The following is a 17,718-nucleotide window of genomic DNA, read 5'->3' as shown; positions in this document are numbered from 1 at the left end:
TGTCCTGCTACAATTCATCTTACTTCATTCTTCCATTCAACTTTAAGAACGATTACGCTTTACTATGCAATACACTACAACGAGAAAAACAGTCACATCTGAAAAAACTACCATATCATACCTCCTCGTATGAGTCTCAAGATCTGGTCACTTATTGTCCCGGAACGTTAAATTGTGCGAGCTGCTCATCCACATTTGTCAACGGCGCGTAGCGTATATTGCTAAGGTTTCTTCGCATTAAGTTCTTGAAGTCTACATTTTGCGATTCTTCATCATGCATCTTAATCGCTTTCGTCTGAAAAATTTGTGGTCCTTTATATTTCTTTAGCATAAGCGACGACATGACCACTGACACCGATGAGAAAGCCATCGCAAGACCAGCACATGCCGGAGGCATCATTCGGTGGATGAGCGGAAAAAACATGCCAGCTGCGAGTGGGATGCCAACGACGTTGTAAATGATTGAAAAGAAAAAGTTAATTTGGATCCGATGAAACACAACGCGAGCTAGGTCCAGGGCCACAACAACATCCGTCAACGCACTCTTAACCAAGACCATGTCAGCCTCTGCCTTGGCTATTTGTGTACCAGCACCAATAGCCATACCAATGTCCGACTGAGCTAGAGCCGGTGCGTCATTGATGCCATCGCCCACCATACATATCACACGCGGCTTCATGGTTATCGGATTTGTCTGCGATTGAAGAGCTTTGATTTGAGACGCCTTCTCACCAGGCAAAGCCACCGCCTTTACGTGGTTGATACCTATTTGACGTGCAATGGCATTGGCTGTACGTAGATTGTCGCCGGTGATCAACCAAACATCTAATCCCATCGATTTTAAGTGCTTCACAACAGCTGCGGCTTCTGGTCGAGGAGCGTCAGCCAAGGTGATTACACCTACCAACTTGTCTTCTACACACACCACCACGACGGTCTTACCCTCAAGCTCCAAATTATGCATGTGGACACGCATCTTCTCGCTAATTTCAATGCCTTTCTCCTCACAGTACTCTAAGTTGCCCACCAGCACCTTCACAGAGTTCGTTCGGGACGTCGCAGGACTAGCTGCCACGACACCTTCAACACCACGACCAGGAACAATGCGTACTTCTGTGGGATCGTGAAGTTCAAGCATCTCATATTCCGTTGCTGTCACAACAATAGCCTTTCCAAGAACATGCTCACTCACACACTCCAAAGAAGCACCGTAATATAACAGCTCACGAGGGGTGTACGTCCGATCGGCTACCACAACATCCCGGACAGTAGGGTGTCCCAGAGTCAAAGTTCCCGTTTTGTCAAATATTACAGTGTCAATGTAACGAGCTGTTTCGAGAGCACGGCCACCTTTGATCAAGACACCATGTTTTGCACCGACCCCACAGCCGACCATGACAGCAGTAGGTGTAGCCAGGCCCAAAGCACACGGGCACGCGATCACTACGACCGAAATGGCAAAGAGCACTGCGAGGTACAAATCGTCCGAGTGATCTGGCAACACGTCGACACCTAGCTCCATTTTATATTCAGCCGGAACAAGGTCAACAGAAAGTAGAGTAATCCACACGATAAATGTCATCACTGACATCCCGAGAACACATGGGGCAAAAATTGATGCCAACCAGTCTGCATATGCTTGGATTGGAGCTTTGTTGAGCTGGGCATCTTCAATTAAAGCACAAATCTGAGACAAAGCCGAGCTTTCAACACCCATGCAGCTCGATTTGATCACCAACGTACCCTGCTGGTTTACCGTCGAACCAAATACATGATCGCCCTCTTTCTTAGCCACTGGCATGCTCTCGCCCGTCAACATCGATTCGTCCGTTGAGCTAGAGCCGGATTTGACCACACCGTCGGTCGGGATGTTTGCCCCAGGTCGAATACGTAATAAATCACCACGTTGCACTAGTTCAATCGGAATCTCGCGATCACGTGCACCGTTGCCAACAACAAGCAGAGCTGTCTTTGGTTGCAGTTTAGCTAACTCCGACAATGCATCCGCTGTCTTGCCTTTTGCCATCGACTCCATGTACTTGCCGAGTGTCACAAATGTAAGCAGCATTGCTGATGACTCGAAAAAGTGATGTCCGTTATAGTTCTCGTGTAATGCTGAACCAATCAAAGATACAAAACTGTACGTATACGACATACTTGTGCCGGCCACGACTAGGAAATCCATTCCCATCGAGCCATGCTGAAGTCCTTCCCACGTGGCAACGTAGAACCGCCAACCAACGCCAAATTGCACAGGTGTTGCGAGAAAAAAGAGCAGCAAAAGCTTCACTGTTACTGCGTTTACGACGGGAGTCATCAAAATCATCTCCACTGGAGGAATATACATGAACACCATGTGAATGAGCATTGCAGGAAGAGAGAAAATCATGGCTGTGGTAAGCAGATTACGCCAGTTACTAATCTCCGACTTGCATCGCGCAATTGGATCTGTCCTCTCTACTGCCACTTCAGCAGAATAGCCTAAGCCATTGATGAATTCTAGTACGTCTCTCGGCCCAGTCTTAGATAGCTGCTGCAAGTGCACGTGTGTCTTATTAGATTTCAAATCGACCAGCACCTTCGTCACACCAGGCAACATGCCCACGGCCTCTTCAATCTTATTTACACAGCCGGAATCAATCATACCCGTGACAATAAACTTGAGCTTCAGAGAATCGTCGTCTCCAGGTTCAATCACGTGTGAGAATGTCGCCTTGTAACCAGCATTCTGAATAAGCTTTTGAAGTGCAATCTGCTCATTCTTGATCAGGTCACGGTCAAACGCGATCTCAGCTTTCTGGCTAATTAGTCCCACACGACAGTGCAGAACACCTTCGACCTTACCCACATAATCCTCAATAGCCTTCACACACGCAGCGCAACTCATTCCTTCCACATAAAATACAGCGCGAGGGTGGTTTGTAGCATCCGGTACGTCTATAGTCACATTTTCAGTCTCCAATTGTTTTTGCTTCTGTGCCTGCAACTTGACGGCTGCAGCTTTTGCGGCGTCATACTCACTTGCTTTAAAGCCCACGCATTCTACCATATCTACTAGCTCATCAAATGTCGTGCTGCCGAAGTGTTTAAGTGTCACAGTGGCTTTGCGCTGCTCAAAACTCACGACGGCGTTGGCCACGCCTTTCACACTCTGCAGCGCATTCTCAACGGTCGATCCGCAATTTTTCTGACACATCATTCCTTCAATCAGTAACTCGACTGTCAATGATCTTTGTTTCTCATTCTCGGACTCTAAGATATTCACTGCAGCACCGAAGCCTACGCCCTCGATGGCATCCACCAAATCATTTTCCGTCACGCTTGCACCTGATGCGCACTCTACTCGCACGCTGCGCTGCTCAAAGTTTACAACAGCATTGACCACTCCGTCCACGCTACACAAAGCACTTTGAACTGTTTTACCACAATTTTTCATACACATCATGCCTTCCACGGCGAGTTCGACTACCACCGTTTCGGCTTCGGAATCCCAAACCGTCACCATGGCTTTTCTTGAGTATTCAAGCAGACGACAATTGGGAAATGGTCAAGCACCTTACGATGGCAATGCCTGAAGTTAAGATGACGCATCTGTGTTCGTGGATGCACCAGGTGGGCAGTTTTTATGAACCCTATACTGTGATTAAAATTGCATACGCTGAAATGTTGATATATTCTTAGCGATAAAAAACATGGAGTCAGTACTTTACGATGCACAACTCCTTTACTCACTCAATTACTAATAATTGGATAGAATAAACAGAATGTTCGACAATTGTAAGAATAAATGTATACCTGAATAGTCTATTTCGACACCTACGCCGCAGTAATGAACGAGTTGCAATCACTCGATATCTGCAACCACATGGAGTCGGAAGCCAACAGTGATGACTCCATACTTAACTTGCGCTTCTTGTTCTCTAGCGTTCCATGTGTCGTCTCAATCTTTAATGACGAAGCATCAGTAGCTGGTGCTTTTCGCTTACTCCTTTTTTTCTTCGCTCCTATTTTCTCTGATTTATTTGGTTCGACGTTCTTTTTAGCGTACTCAAAACACTTTTTTGACTGAACTGACTTTGCTGAATTGAAACGGCAATTTTGAGGCTGGAGGTCCTTCAAGCTGTCCACGGAGAGTAAGTGGTGTGGATTTGACTGCATAACTGTACTGTCAACGCTAGCATCTTCACCACATCGTTTCAAGTGATCCGCCATGGCTTCTTGAGTCCATAGCTTCGTAATACCGCATACTTTACAAATCAGAAGCGTGCGTATGTCCAAAATACAAAGCTGGCGATGCCTTTTCAGTTCATCCGCTGTCTTAAAACCATCGAAGCACAAGGAGCACTTTAAAGTCCGTGGAAGGTTCACATCCAATATGTTTGCCACGTCTCTTAATCGGAACCTTTTGGCTGCCCTTTGCTTTCGAATGCGCAGCAACAGCTCGTCATGCAAATGAATTAATACTAGTGCATCTGCTGCGGCATAATGCAGCTGACTCTGTGTGAGTGGTCTTCTCGCCCAATTGGACATTTGCTGCTTTTTGGCGAGCTTCCGATTTAAGTAGACGAAAACCAACTTTTGTAAACTCAGCGGATTGTGCGCCCCAGCCAGAGAAATGGACAAGTCATTTACCTCCACGACGCTCTTGCAAACTGTGAAACAGGTTGCAGATGGATATGACTGGGCCAGCTCTTGCAGGTCTTGAAAAAAACTTTGACCCAATTTAACAATTTTTTTTGAAAGAAAAACACTAGTGAGAGTGGTATTGTAAGTGCTGACGGACAGGTGCAACAGGTCAAGGATGAAAACCTCCTCCTTTTCGCTGGCATCACGCACTGCGATCTGCAATAATGCACATGGATTGCGGCGCTGGTTTTTGCTCCTGATTGGGCGTGTTTCCTATTACAAAGGCGACCACTTAGTCAATTGATGGCTCACAGTGCGCACCCAACGAATGACGCACCGTGTCGAGACCTAATATTTGCGCCTTGAGTAAGCGAGTGGCACAATAGCTCCAACCTTTTTTGTTGGCAACGAAGTATATAGGTACGCGTGACTGGTCAATCCTGTATTGAGGAGATTGATTAATGAGTTCTGTCAATCGCACCTTTGTCGAAATCATGCTAAATGAGAAATGCCAAGGTTGCTGCGCCAATCATTGGCAGCTTTGCTTTGTCATTATTGTGTAAACAAGATCAAAAAGATTAATAAAACCTAGAGACAAAACAACAAATGATACCTTGATCCAACTCAAGCCTTATTTTCTCCCAGTACTACTTGTAATTTTTCCGGGTTGACTCAACAGTAGTGTTTCTAGCTCTTGGCTGTCTGGCTCTATTTTATTACCACTCAGAACTAACCAACATATTGAGTTCTGGTGGCACAAGCATTGATAAATTACATGAGGTTCAAATTACCATTTTAGGCTTGGCAAAGAGAACGCTTTGCCTGCGTTAAACAATGAATGCACAGAGGATATGAATTAGGATTTGTGCGCCGAGCAAAAAAGCTTCAGCTCAAAAAATACTCGTTCGCAAACGTACAGAGGTCGAGTTCGTACATTTCACTCAGCATCGGGACCGAGAACATCAAATATGAGTTGTAATAATGATACTAAATATACGACTTATGCTATATCAAATGGTAAGACTGTCGATGATACTTGATGTGAGGCTAACAGCCCACGATTACTGATAACCTCTTTTTTAGAGAGTCCCGTTATCTTCATAAGTAATGATACTTTGATACTCACAACGTGTAATGTGGTTTTGTACAATCGTACAGAAACACTCACACAACAGTGCAAAGTACAAATTTGTACTTTGCACTGTTGTGTGAGTGTTAGGTGTATGATCACAACAGAACAGTACAGACCCATTCCACGATGGGTTCGTACGCTCCACCCTCAAGCAACCAGATATTTATTTGTTAAGATTTGAAAAGCCAGAATCTGGGCACATGTATATCTTTCAGAGCCTTAAAGACCGCCCCATCCGTTGCATGATAACACCATGAAACATCTTTGAAGGAAAATTAGGGAGGGATCGTGGCATATCGGCATAGTGGACACGGTACGAGTGCAAGTGATTGATCAGACCCAATGCAGCGGGGCTGCCGTATCTTAGCGCTTGAGGAAGCGTAATTTCGGTAACCGATCTTTCGTTCTTTACAAGAACTAATACGAGTGTAGCGGATCGCAATCCGCTACCTCCCAGAGTAGTTAGTACCTTAACTAAGGCTGATAGACTCTTTGGTTCAAATTCAAAACTGATTTTTATTTATTTTCATCTGCGACTAAACCGCCTGATTTTAAATGTATGGATTTTACTAAATATATATAGTAAAATCTAAATACATGCATAACTACTGGCTACCTAGCCACACACCGTATTTTTGTTTAGGTGCAGTCACCGCATGCACATCTCGTGTGACACCCCCCCCCTGTTACCAGGGTACGTGTGACCCCGTTACACCCAAACACTTCCGCAAGTACTAACCAACTACAGTGGCCTGTACTTTCGAGGGATTGACTCCGCAAGTCCTGTATCCCGAAGAAGCAATCCAGAAAGGGGATTTCGTTAGCGACAGTGACACACTTTCTATATTGGCAAGTAAGTTATATTAGCGCGTTCAGTCGAGCGCCACTCGAATGTGTTTAATGTCCACATCCGAATTTCCGTACTTCAGGCGGGTATACCATTAAACTAGGTTTGTCCATAGCCACGATGTGGCATGAACAGCTGCATCACCAGACATAACCAGCCACGTCAAAAACATCCGCTATCGCGTTAAGTTTTATTCATCGAAAGTTGAGGCAAACTCCAACGATGTCCAGGGCGCTGAACAAAGGGCAACAGACAATGCTGATTTTCAAATGTCTCTTGAAAAAACTCGACGTTTCCACCATATTATTTCACTAATTCTGCGCATGTATAATTCGCGATTTGCGTAGAGTCTTCTGACACAAAAAGTCTGCAGCGAGTATGGAAGTTTACTCTCATTCTAGCCGCTTCGTGTCACTTAAACGGTAAGCGTCGGTAGTATCACTATGATCCATTTATGAGGACCATTGCCGTGTGACGCAAAATTTGATTTGTGGGACCAAGACATTTCACCACGCTTCCCCGTTTGAGGTAATGGGTGGTGGATCTCTCGTCGCCAATTCATTATATCAAGGCTAGAAGAATCCGTAGGGCTCGTGGAAGTAGCTATTCTCAGTGTTCTGTGACTTTTCTCAATGACAGATCATTTCATTACGGATAACGAGATTGGCCCCTCTTATGGAAACAATCGTACTTTAGTGGTGACCTCACCGTCTTGCAATTTAACGATTATGTCTCCAAAGGATGATTTTGTCAGCTTTAAAAAAAGCTTTAGCTTAAGGGGGTGGGAGGGGTTTCACAACTTCAAGAAATACCACCATGACTCCATTCAGGAATGGGTGGCCATTCTCGCATCTAATCCGTGGGGATTTGCTGCGACGCAGGTGGACCGTCACACGGTGGCGCTGAGCCAGCGGAAAAATCACATTTTGACGAAAATGAGCCATTCTTCCTATCTTCAAAGCCCAGTCCACATACACAAGATTGACACTCACACATTAGCTTTGCCATCTCTGACGCGAGAAATTGGGACACCCCGTCCATCCACTGTCCGCCGGTTCTGGCCAGGCAACAATAGCTATTGACTGTACTTCAACAATCTGTCAGAGATACACTATATAGACCACGACATACAGTCGTCCTTTCTCGGCTCAAAGATATACACTTCGAAGACCGCGATAGACAATCACACTGTTTTGTCTCGTTATGATATCTTAACCGACTACCGCTCTGACTTCCAGCCGCTCACAGCAATGTTATTGTAACTATCTAGAAAATCCCGTATATCTATCACAGCTTCGTGCAAGCACTTTTTACTGGCAAAGAGGGTTTAGACTCTTCCAAGGGCGTGGCAACTTCAGTCGAGTTGCTTACGAGCCACGCCCTGCCATGAATGAGATCATATCTCGAATTATGTGCGGAAATTGACAGCGATCTACCATTTCAGAGTTTTAGACTTCACTTGGAGGTTCAACAAAGCCTTTCCAATCTCCATGTCGAGAGACGCTTGAAGATCGTATCCGTATTTGGCATCTTTAGTGCAGCGGGGCTGCCGTAGCTCTTTCGCTAAGAGGAAGCGTACTTAAGGTCGGCGACCTTTGTTCTATACTTAGAACCAGTACGAGTGCAGCGGATCGCAATCCACTTATAACTACAGCCTTGACCCAAGGCAAATTACCTCTTCCGATAAAAATGTAAATTGTAATTTCTCATTTTTATTTGCGGCACAGCCGCCCATATCCAAATCTATAGGTTTTCCGAACTAGAAGAAAAACCTTAATAAATGTTTAACTACTGGCTGTTCCAGCCACGTACTGACTTCTCGGTTAGGTGTAGCCACACCATTGTGTAGTCGAACTACTTTATGTATCAATGCCTTGTGTGAAAACACCATCTTGTGTGACCCACATCCTTCCTACCAGGTTAGAAGTGCGTAATCTTTTGAACAAGGAACACTGAGAGTACTTTGCAAACGATCGCATCAATGATAATCGGTCCTATAGCAAAAAAGTGTCGATGTGTAAAAGAATTTTGAGCTTAAGGAAGGCTGTACTATGATTGATTAAACATACATTCTCTCCTGCGCTGAAACAGACATCAGAAAGCGGCAAAAATATGACCAATCATATACAACCTGTCAGTATATTTTTTGAAGTACTTCTATTATCCGGAATGCCGATCAACATCCGCGATTTGTTGTGGCCATTAGCTGCGGTGGCAGGAACAACGACTGCAGCAATATTCATCTTCAAATACGCTACAAGAAGAGTACGTGATCATAGAGACAATGAGATACATTCAGCTGTGGACACGCAAGATTGCGAAGACATGGACGACGAGTTGATATCAGAAGACGAGTTAGCAGAAATACTCGACACACAGCAAAGTGATCTGGAGATGGTGAACCAGGAACGACGTGTGGTGAGACCACCGTATCAGATATTGCTGCAAATTTTCATACACTTGACGAGTTATTTGTTTTAGATCTTGGTCATGTTTGGTCTGATGCTTACTGTGCTGGTGATAATTGTGTCATTGCTAATCGTATGGAACAACGAAAATAGCTACAATTCTATTGTGGAGCTGCCACTATTTCAGCCTCTAATTTGGATCGCCTTCGGCATCATCACAGGTGGGAATATTGGTTAAAAGTGAGCTAATGCTGCTTATTACGCTGTTCTCTGGTTTCTATAGCTGCACAAATGGACCTTTCCAATGGTAAAAAAAATGCTGAATCTTAAGTTTTACCCAATGCAAGCGATTTTGAGATTGCCCGACTGCGAGATATTATTTGTTGCTCTCGACCTGACCAATTGTAGTGAGACTACCAAAGTGCTCATGTTTGGTAATGAAGGTGCTACCAGAATTAATACAATTACCCAAGCTCACCTTGCCATTGAACCGAAGAAATCGAATTGGTGACGAGTATATCTATATTGCTACCAAAAAAGTCGATTTTCCTTTTAATTGGGTCAGCAAGTCCAAATCACGAATTATCAAAGCTAAACTGTCAAAGTTCTCTTTGATGTTGAAGTGCAAACTGCATAAGATAGCGTCGGACTAAATGAGCCTTTCAGCTTGACATTTAGCCTAACTTGATTATTTTGTCGAACGGGTGCGTGATTCTGATGCAAGAAATCCTTGGCATTCGAAGGTATAGTTTGCGTGGAGAAAGCCCGCGCTCTGTATGCTCAAGTAGGATGGCCATCTATATACCGCTGAATTTGCTGGTAATTCGCTGACCGATTTACTTTCCAAGCAGCACAATAAGTATTTCGTGACTATGTGAAGGTTGCGAACGTTTGTGATTCGAGAACCAGGTGCTACAAATTTAGCCTACATAAAAGCCACTGGTACAAAAGTGGTTTCGACTCCATAACACATAATTGTGTTTATATTCGAGACTTGGATTCTGGCTTCTCATTTGCGTAGGTCAATTCGCTGCAAGATTATCTTCTTTGCTGGTGCAATTTGAGCTTTGCTGTATTTTTGCTATACCTTTAAAGAAATAAGCAGTTTAAGGCGAGTGCTGTGCCAGTGAGAACGATAGAGATCAAAACTGTTGCGCAGAATATTGCAGCGCTAATGGAGATACTTGCATTTGTCGATTTTGGCCATAACTTTGAGCAAGACATTCCATGACCTAGATACGCAACTGCATCTTTTGGTGACGGAATCCATAACACTTGCAAGTGCCTTACGGCTTTGGTGTGCTTGATGGCATACCGATGAAACATGTCAAGCAGGAGTTATCGGTCTACTTTGCTTAATACATGACCTGCGTTTAATGTAGAGTTAACAACTACTTTTTGCGACTAGTACGTCGAGCTCGGCGTGCCTCTCGCTTCATCTCTTGAAGCGAATGCGCTAGGGCCACCATTAACTCCCTGTGCACATTTGATATTGTCAGTGTCTTTTATACATAGATTCAATATGCAGCACAACGTACTGATCGTCATCGTTGTTCGCCTCATCGCAATAATCATGCTTCTGCGCTGCTTCACTACGTCGATTTGAAGTCGAAGCATCTTCGTGCGGTAATTGTCGGTGGCGAAGTTCATTCTGCGCACATTTAAAGTGAGTGATCGCAATTTCTTGTAGGTTGGCATCGAATTCACCAAACCTCAAATTGTTCTGCCGACAAGGATCCCATCATCCTTTGAGCGCCGCGATTAAATACCGAGTATGCGCTGATGTCATCCGTGCGCACTTCTCCTCCTATGAACAAGTGATAGGCAAGCAAAAAGAAGCCTGAAACGATGATGTAAGCGACTGCAAATTCAGGCTCGTGTTTGTGGATGTACACTAGCCCCTTGATCCAAATGACAACCGCAAACGAGCTAAGCGTTAGAAAGCGCCAATGGGGACGTAAAGCAAGTACAAAGCTCTTCAGTGTCTCCCGTGACGTCAATTGCGCCGCTTTCCGTCGAATGTCAGCACGCGTGTCTCGATTCACGCGGAAAGCGGGAGGAATGAATGGTACCAGCCAGTCTAGTGGCCCTTGATCAGCAGCTCGCACGCGTTGCGTCGTTGTCATTGTTCGATTTAGGCTTTAACTATAGAACAATATTGTTAGTTTGAAATGTAAAAGGTTTCATTATCTAAGTGCGAGATCTGCCATTATGCGTATAAGCCTTCACTTCGTGCGTCACTACACATTCAGCAAGCCACGTGTTGAAGCCTATTTTGGATTTCGTGTGTTGTGTCGCACTACATCAATCGTCTGACCTTTGGACCTGCTGTCGTCCTCGAAACACATGGACGACACCCATCCATTGCGTCTGGTCATGCTCCTGTCCGCTTTGCCCTTACATGCCCTCATGATGAGCATCCTCAATTTACGAATTGCCAGTCTTTGACATCCTGCCCATTCACGATATACTGATCATGAGCTACGGAGGCAACGTCGAAGGATATCTGCTTAAGATTGACGGTGACGAAGCTCGTACGGTTTACTGCATTCTCGATGAGGGTATTTTACAGTATTTTTCGCGTATGGGTGGCGAGCTGCTTGGAGCTATTGCTTTGTCAGGATCCAAGGTTGACGTGTTCCTACTTCCCCCAGTTGATGAACTTGGTCAGGTGCCACACCAATTTCGTGTTGACGCTCAATCCCGAAACTTGCCCAATCGTCGACGTAATAATAGGCAACCCATGAATGACGGCAAAATAAGGACGATAACTTTTGCCGGATCAACGCGGGAAGTCGCGGACCAGTGGGCCATCTCCATCCTTAATTGGAATCGCTACAGCTGGGAGGACGGTCAAATAATTTGCAGTTCTAAGGACGAGTATCGCAACCTTCAAAAGATTATCAGTAGGAGTGGCACGACAAATGAAAAAACGACAGTCTGTAGTACCCATTACAGTGAGCCCCGCAGTTCGTCCATTATAAAGATGCACATCTTCTAAATGCTGTACTTAATAAATTCCAGTTTACGCAAATTGTTATGCATTGTACGAGCAGCGTCATAATTGTACTTTTTAGTTTTAGCGATTTGATGTTTCCGTCAAATGTCATGGACATGGCCCACATCGAAGCGAGGTCCACAATGTTGTGAGCCTTTTATCATCTTCGAAATTGAGGTTAGCTCCGCGACAGTCAGATAAAAAAACTGCAAAGTCAGCGGACTATGCAAGCATCTTCGGTGACATTACAAATTTAGCCTTCGTTTATGAACGATGCCTGTGGACACTGCAAATCAAACAAATTTGAAATAATATTGATGTGAAATGCAGCCTCACATTTGCCACCGCATCGTTCGCTTTTAGCTATGAGTGCGACGTTTTAACGAAGAATTATGAAGCCAATTTTATGTACTGGATCCTTAAACAATTAGTGCGGTGCATATACATAAGGTCCTAACTTGCTACTCTGTTCAAAATCTAAGCTTGCTGACAAGCCGCTGTATCGAAAACTTCTCTAGCCGGACAGCAGCAGTCAAAGAAGCGAATTCGGTGCTACGCTCGTGTATGGAGTACGTTAATAATTGTGAGCCTTTTTATTCGTGCTCACACCCAAGCCATAATATAATGTCCATGCCACCATATTGTAGAGATGGGAAAGTCCCAAAGTGAAGTACGATAAACTAGCCTAGGCCTCAAAATTTATTAAAAAACGCCAAAATCGTAAAAGCTAAATTTCAATTGTGCCGTGCAGATGAAAGTTTGTCTAAAGCGTGCCTCTTTCGCCTTTGGCTGGGTACTAACGGTCGGGATTCCAGGCAAGAGCGTTTGAGAAAATGTCAGTCGTAGCGTACGCATAATTGACTACGGAGACATACCTATGTTCTACTGTACCTCATGATGGTCCTTTCCGACTCAAAACCAGCTACTCCTTCACTAAAACGGTAATTGCCCGTCCGTGTACACCCAGGTTTTGAGGAAGGCTTAGATCTTGAGACGCTCTACCGCGTGTTGCTTGCTTCCAGCGGGCCGTAGAAGTGCGATCAGTTTTAAGTCGACTTAACGACGAGAGGACAGGGGAACAAAAGAAAGGAAGTCTCCCTAAACGAAGTCCGTCTTCGTACCCGCATCAAACGCGCGAACGATACTGGGACAGTCGTGACAGATACGCGTACAGAGCTCCCACGTATCCTTGCTCGCTGGGTACCCCTGCCGTTTCACCAGGAGTTCCTTCCGACCGCGGACGTTTCTCTCAGCTACCATGTTCTTGATGTGCTCGTCTGCATTTCTTGTCGAGCTAGAAGAAGGGTGTGTGGCCGGAACGATCGTCCCTTCTGGCTGTTCCAAAGCCTTTGTCCACTTCTGCACTGCATTCGACGAAGGTGGAGGAGCTTCTCTCGCTGATGAATCAGCGGCTGATCGAGGTGACCGATCAAGTGTCGTCGACACGACAACGTGTAAAGGATAACCGACAGGTCCTTCGAGAAGTGTGTGACTTTGTATGGCGTCATGGGAACTCACCTGGGGACGAATCTAGGATCGGGTCCACAAATTGGGTAGGCTCTGCAAGCTGTTCTGGCTGCTTTTGCCGACGATTGAGGGCCTCCTACCAAGCAATCTCGCTCTCTTTCGGGCTTTAAGATTATTCTCGTTCCTCCGAGGGCGATGCTGAGGCGACGACGCTAATGGGTTTAACCTTCAACCCTCGTGCCGAAGCCGTGGCTCTAAGCCACCTTCGGACAAGACTGCGCTACATACAGGATAAAAAACGCGTCGTCGCAATGGTTAGATATTGCGGAGCCCTATGTAAATCGTAAGATGGGTCCTTTACCAGCTTGGCAGATCAGTAGTAAACGCATTCTCGTGGTATGACAGTTATCGGAAGGGACCGATGAGGCGAGGTAAAAGCTTCTAGCCTTTTTAGCTTGGGACCGCGTCGTCTAATAGATCCTTAGTACGAAGTAACACACAATCCTCCACAATAATTTTGTTTTGCCTTGACGACTTCGTCAATCTGCGTTTCCTTTTTGCAGATCTTGCGCATTCGCCATTGCGTCTTACACCCTTGGGATCACACGACTCATGAAGAATAAGTCCAGGGCATTCTTATACTTACGTTTCATATGCGCATCATTGGTGTGTTAGTTTAGGAGACAACGATTTGCCGAGTCCCCCCCCCGACTTACATTAAAGATGCCACCCATCGCACAAAGCGATATTTGCGGGTGTCGCAAACATTCATAAGAATGGCGTAAATTTAGTGGATGAATGAATTGGATTGTTCATAGCAAACTCAACCAATGATGATAACGAAATTCATTCCGTGAGATTTTAAAATAACGAACTTCATTCGGTGAGATTTTTTTCCACAAAAACTTCTCAACACACCACCGACCGCTCAGTTGGCTCGTTCTGTTTGTCCATCGGTCTTCGAGTAGACCGCTGTGGTCATGTACGAGCGGTGCCAAGAATTCGAACATTTCTTTCCAGAAGCTACGAGTGAATCGAACATCACGATGGCGTCTGGAAACCCGTGATTGCGCAACACATGATCAATGATCAATCTAGTCGAACCTCTGGCATCGATGGAATCGCCACACGGAGCAATACGAACCATCTTTGTGGGTCTGTCAACAATTTTGAGCACCCCATTGTGGCCGTCAGCATTCTCGGGGAGGCTGAAAATGAAGTCGAGGTCGTCTGACTTCCGACAGTCAGTAGGATCAGGAAGACTCTGTAATGACACTTGCTTGTGCCTTGCGCTCTTCACGCGCTGACAGACATCGCATGTCTTCACGTATCGTGCCACCCACTTGTACATGCGGTGCCACCAAAAATTGGACACTGAGAGATTGGTAGTTCTCTCATGGCCAAAGAGACCGTTCATCGACGTATCACGCGCCTCGTACACCATCTTCTACTTCCTCGTTGTGGGGAACCACAATCCGTGGCTCGTCGTCACGTGCAATTTCAATGTAAAGGAGACCATCCTTCCATGCATAACGATACACCCTTGATTTCAAGCGACCAGGGAGCTTGTCATGAAATTCCATATCACTCGATGACAGTGCTCGATGATCAGGCCACACTATTCATCCACAACCCACCCTTGGCATATACATCGCTTTCGGTATAATCGATAAGAGCTAGCTCATAATCGGGACGACGTGACAATGCGTCTACCAGCACTTTCAATTTCGGTGGCTTGTACGCGACCGCGAAATTATATATTGCGAAGAATGACAACCAGCGAGCCATTTGCTGTGACAAGTGAGGTGATTGAACTGCATGACGAAAACTTGCATTTTCTATGTAGACGACAAACGGAGTTGAACCCAAGAGGTGAACACATGAATTTACCTGAGCATAGTTCATTGCTTGAAGCTTTTTGTCATGGACAGAGTAGTTCCTCTGCTGGCCTTAGCTGTCACTGTTACAACAACAAGACACGATCGTATACTTCTTCGTCCTTTTGCAATAGTGCACAACCGATTGCACACTCCGAAGCGTCACATACTACGCTACACGGCTTCGTATCATCTGGTAGAGCAAGCAATGGTGCTTACATTAAGCTATTCTTAATTTGATTGAATGCTACATCGCAAGTGGATGGCCATTCCCGTGGTACGTCCTTCATCAGCATGTTTGATAGCGGGCGTACCATCTCCGCGTAGTGACGCGAGATGCGATTCGGGTAATGGACAAATTAATTTATGTTCTCAAATACTTTTAATTTCTGGCGTCGAACACTCTACGATTGATTTGACCCTCTCAGGGTCTGCACAAACACTGTACTCGCCAACATAACGACTGAGGACTGTTACTTCGTTAGCACCAGAAATACACTCGCTTGCAATGATTTTTAACCTTCCAGCTCCATACAGAGGTGCTCCAAGCGCACTTCTTTGATAGATCTGCCATCTACGTTTTTCAAATGGATAAAAATATTGTCAAATAGGTCTGTGCGAAGCCTCCAGTGGTCGAAACAGATGTGGGACCAACTGATTGAGCATACTGGGGCATTAGATAGTCCCTGCGGCATCACAAGCTACTCCCATAACAAACCAGACGGTGTACTAACAGCCGTCAAATGGACGTCCTCCTCTCTCAACAAGATTTGGTGATATCCATCGACCGAATCAGGTATATATACTGTGTACAGCCGGACATACGATGGATAGCGACATCCTTACGGTACCCAGTAGTCGCAGGGCGGTCTACTGGGTACTGGCGTATCCCAAACGCCTCGTGGTTTTGTACCACGTGACTCGAAACCATTTCGGCGAGAGCCGTATTAAATGGATTGTCTCGCTCGTGGATAATCACGGCGGGTGTGACCGATTTTCCATCATCCGTAGCAGCAAACTTGCTGACTACGGACAGTACACCTCTTAAGTCCATTGGATCCTTAAATCTGGTAGCCTCAGTCACTACTTCCATCTGGGTGACCGATTGACCGCATACACGATGCTCACAGTAGCCCTCACACAATTCAATCGTTATTGCAGCTTCCAAAATCGTCGGGCTCTGGCGGAAGACCTCTGCATTAGGAGGACCATATGTGAGTGCCTTATAGCGATATCCATTTCTCGCTGCCAGAACGCAAGATTTCCATGTTTGTTCCCATGAAAGCTCTTCACCTTGATTTTCAAGGGACGTTCCGTCTGTACCGACGGTATCATCACCACTTGTGGAGGAGGTGATGGAACCGGCGTCCGAATATTCTATCACAGAATTTCCAATAATTCTTGCTCATACGCAGCAAAATTTGCTAAGCGTTGAGCTATCGCTTCTTGACCCAATTGGAGCATATCCAAGACCGCGTGATCTCCGGCTAAAACTCGCAGCTTCACCACACACTCCTACTGCGAGTGTGTTAGGAGCAAATATCCCTCCCTGTTGATCCGATGACAATTACCGCGGGTAGTGTTCGATATATCCAACGAAGAAGTCGGCGTTGGTGTAACGGGGTTACACTTACTCTGGTATGAAAGGGTGGGTCACAAAAGATGGTGGGACCGTAAAAATTTGTGGATTTCACAAGTCAGTGTAATCACACAGTGGTGTGGCTACACCGTAACAAGAAGCCACTACGTGGCGGGACTGCCAGTGGTTATGCATATTAATTAGGTTTTACTATTTGATCGGGAGAGCCTAAGGTTCTGGGTTTAGGCGATTCTGCCGCAAATGAAAAAAGAAAATACAGTTTTAGTTTTAAACGGAAGAGGACATTTGCCTTGGTAAGGTTTTGCGTACTTTTGACGTAGCGAATTGCGATCTGCTACACTCGTACTGGTTCTAGTATAGAACGTAAGGTCGGTGACCTAAGTAAGCTTCCTCTAAGCAAAGAGCTACGATAGCCCCGCTGCACTTGGTAGCTTTCGTAGTCAATCTACGCCAGAGTCGTTACGACTGATCCTCTGTGAAGATGGAGCAATTCTCCAATTTACTCCGGGTATGTATGACGGGCTTAAAACTGATGTCTCTGCATGGCCCTGAGGGCGTGCAACACATAGCTTCGCACGGATCCGAAGTGATAAGCGCGCGCCTTGAGGCGTTTTCGAGCTATGAAAATGCTATGCTAGATCACCTAGAGAAGATGTCGGCGTCAACTGCGTCCGTTGAAGATGGATGACTCCTCCCGACATAGGCCGCTCATGGTGAGCGTTATGACCTTCAAGGGTGAGGATAAAGAGAACCTCACGCTTTG

The 17,718-nt window shown here is 45.5% G+C and overlaps 5 protein-coding genes across 5 annotated transcripts; 2 read left to right on the top strand and 3 right to left on the bottom strand.

Moving 5' to 3' along the window:
* Positions 1 to 151: 151 nt before the first annotated feature.
* On the bottom strand, positions 152 to 3,505 carry PHALS_03321 (coppertransporting atpase; the record flags this gene model as incomplete). Its single annotated transcript, XM_024721887.1, has 1 exon — positions 152 to 3,505. One exon carries the CDS (start codon positions 3,503 to 3,505, stop codon positions 152 to 154), a length of 3,354 nt encoding a protein of 1,117 aa, XP_024573019.1.
* Positions 3,506 to 3,816: 311 nt separating this feature from the next.
* PHALS_03320 (3\-5\ exonuclease family protein) lies at positions 3,817 to 5,122 on the bottom strand (the record flags this gene model as incomplete). Its single annotated transcript, XM_024721886.1, has 2 exons — positions 3,817 to 4,899; positions 4,964 to 5,122. 2 exons carry the CDS (start codon positions 5,120 to 5,122, stop codon positions 3,817 to 3,819), a joined length of 1,242 nt encoding a protein of 413 aa, XP_024573018.1.
* A 3,652-nt stretch (positions 5,123 to 8,774) lies between these two features.
* On the top strand, positions 8,775 to 10,244 carry PHALS_03319 (uncharacterized protein; the record flags this gene model as incomplete). The annotated part of the gene is made up of 5 exons (XM_024721885.1): positions 8,775 to 9,023; positions 9,087 to 9,234; positions 9,297 to 9,320; positions 10,006 to 10,030; positions 10,109 to 10,244. The coding sequence occupies 5 exons, from the start codon at positions 8,775 to 8,777 to the stop codon at positions 10,242 to 10,244; spliced, it is 582 nt and encodes a 193-aa protein (XP_024573017.1).
* A 160-nt stretch (positions 10,245 to 10,404) lies between these two features.
* Positions 10,405 to 11,139, bottom strand: PHALS_03318 (Uncharacterized conserved protein; the record flags this gene model as incomplete). Its single annotated transcript, XM_024721884.1, has 3 exons — positions 10,405 to 10,489; positions 10,552 to 10,664; positions 10,726 to 11,139. 3 exons carry the CDS (start codon positions 11,137 to 11,139, stop codon positions 10,405 to 10,407), a joined length of 612 nt encoding a protein of 203 aa, XP_024573016.1.
* Positions 11,140 to 11,489: 350 nt separating this feature from the next.
* Positions 11,490 to 12,014, top strand: PHALS_03317 (Pleckstrin homology-like domain; the record flags this gene model as incomplete). The annotated part of the gene is made up of 1 exon (XM_024721883.1): positions 11,490 to 12,014. The coding sequence occupies one exon, from the start codon at positions 11,490 to 11,492 to the stop codon at positions 12,012 to 12,014; it is 525 nt and encodes a 174-aa protein (XP_024573015.1).
* Positions 12,015 to 17,718: the final 5,704 nt, after the last annotated feature.

Source organism: Plasmopara halstedii, assembly GCF_900000015.1.
Source record: "Plasmopara halstedii genome assembly, contig: Scaffold_218, whole genome shotgun sequence".
In the NCBI taxonomy this organism is placed as follows: Eukaryota; Oomycota; class Peronosporomycetes; order Peronosporales; family Peronosporaceae; genus Plasmopara; species Plasmopara halstedii.
The sequence above is the reverse complement of the archived record's forward strand: the minus strand, read 5'-3'. Positions and strand labels throughout refer to the sequence as shown.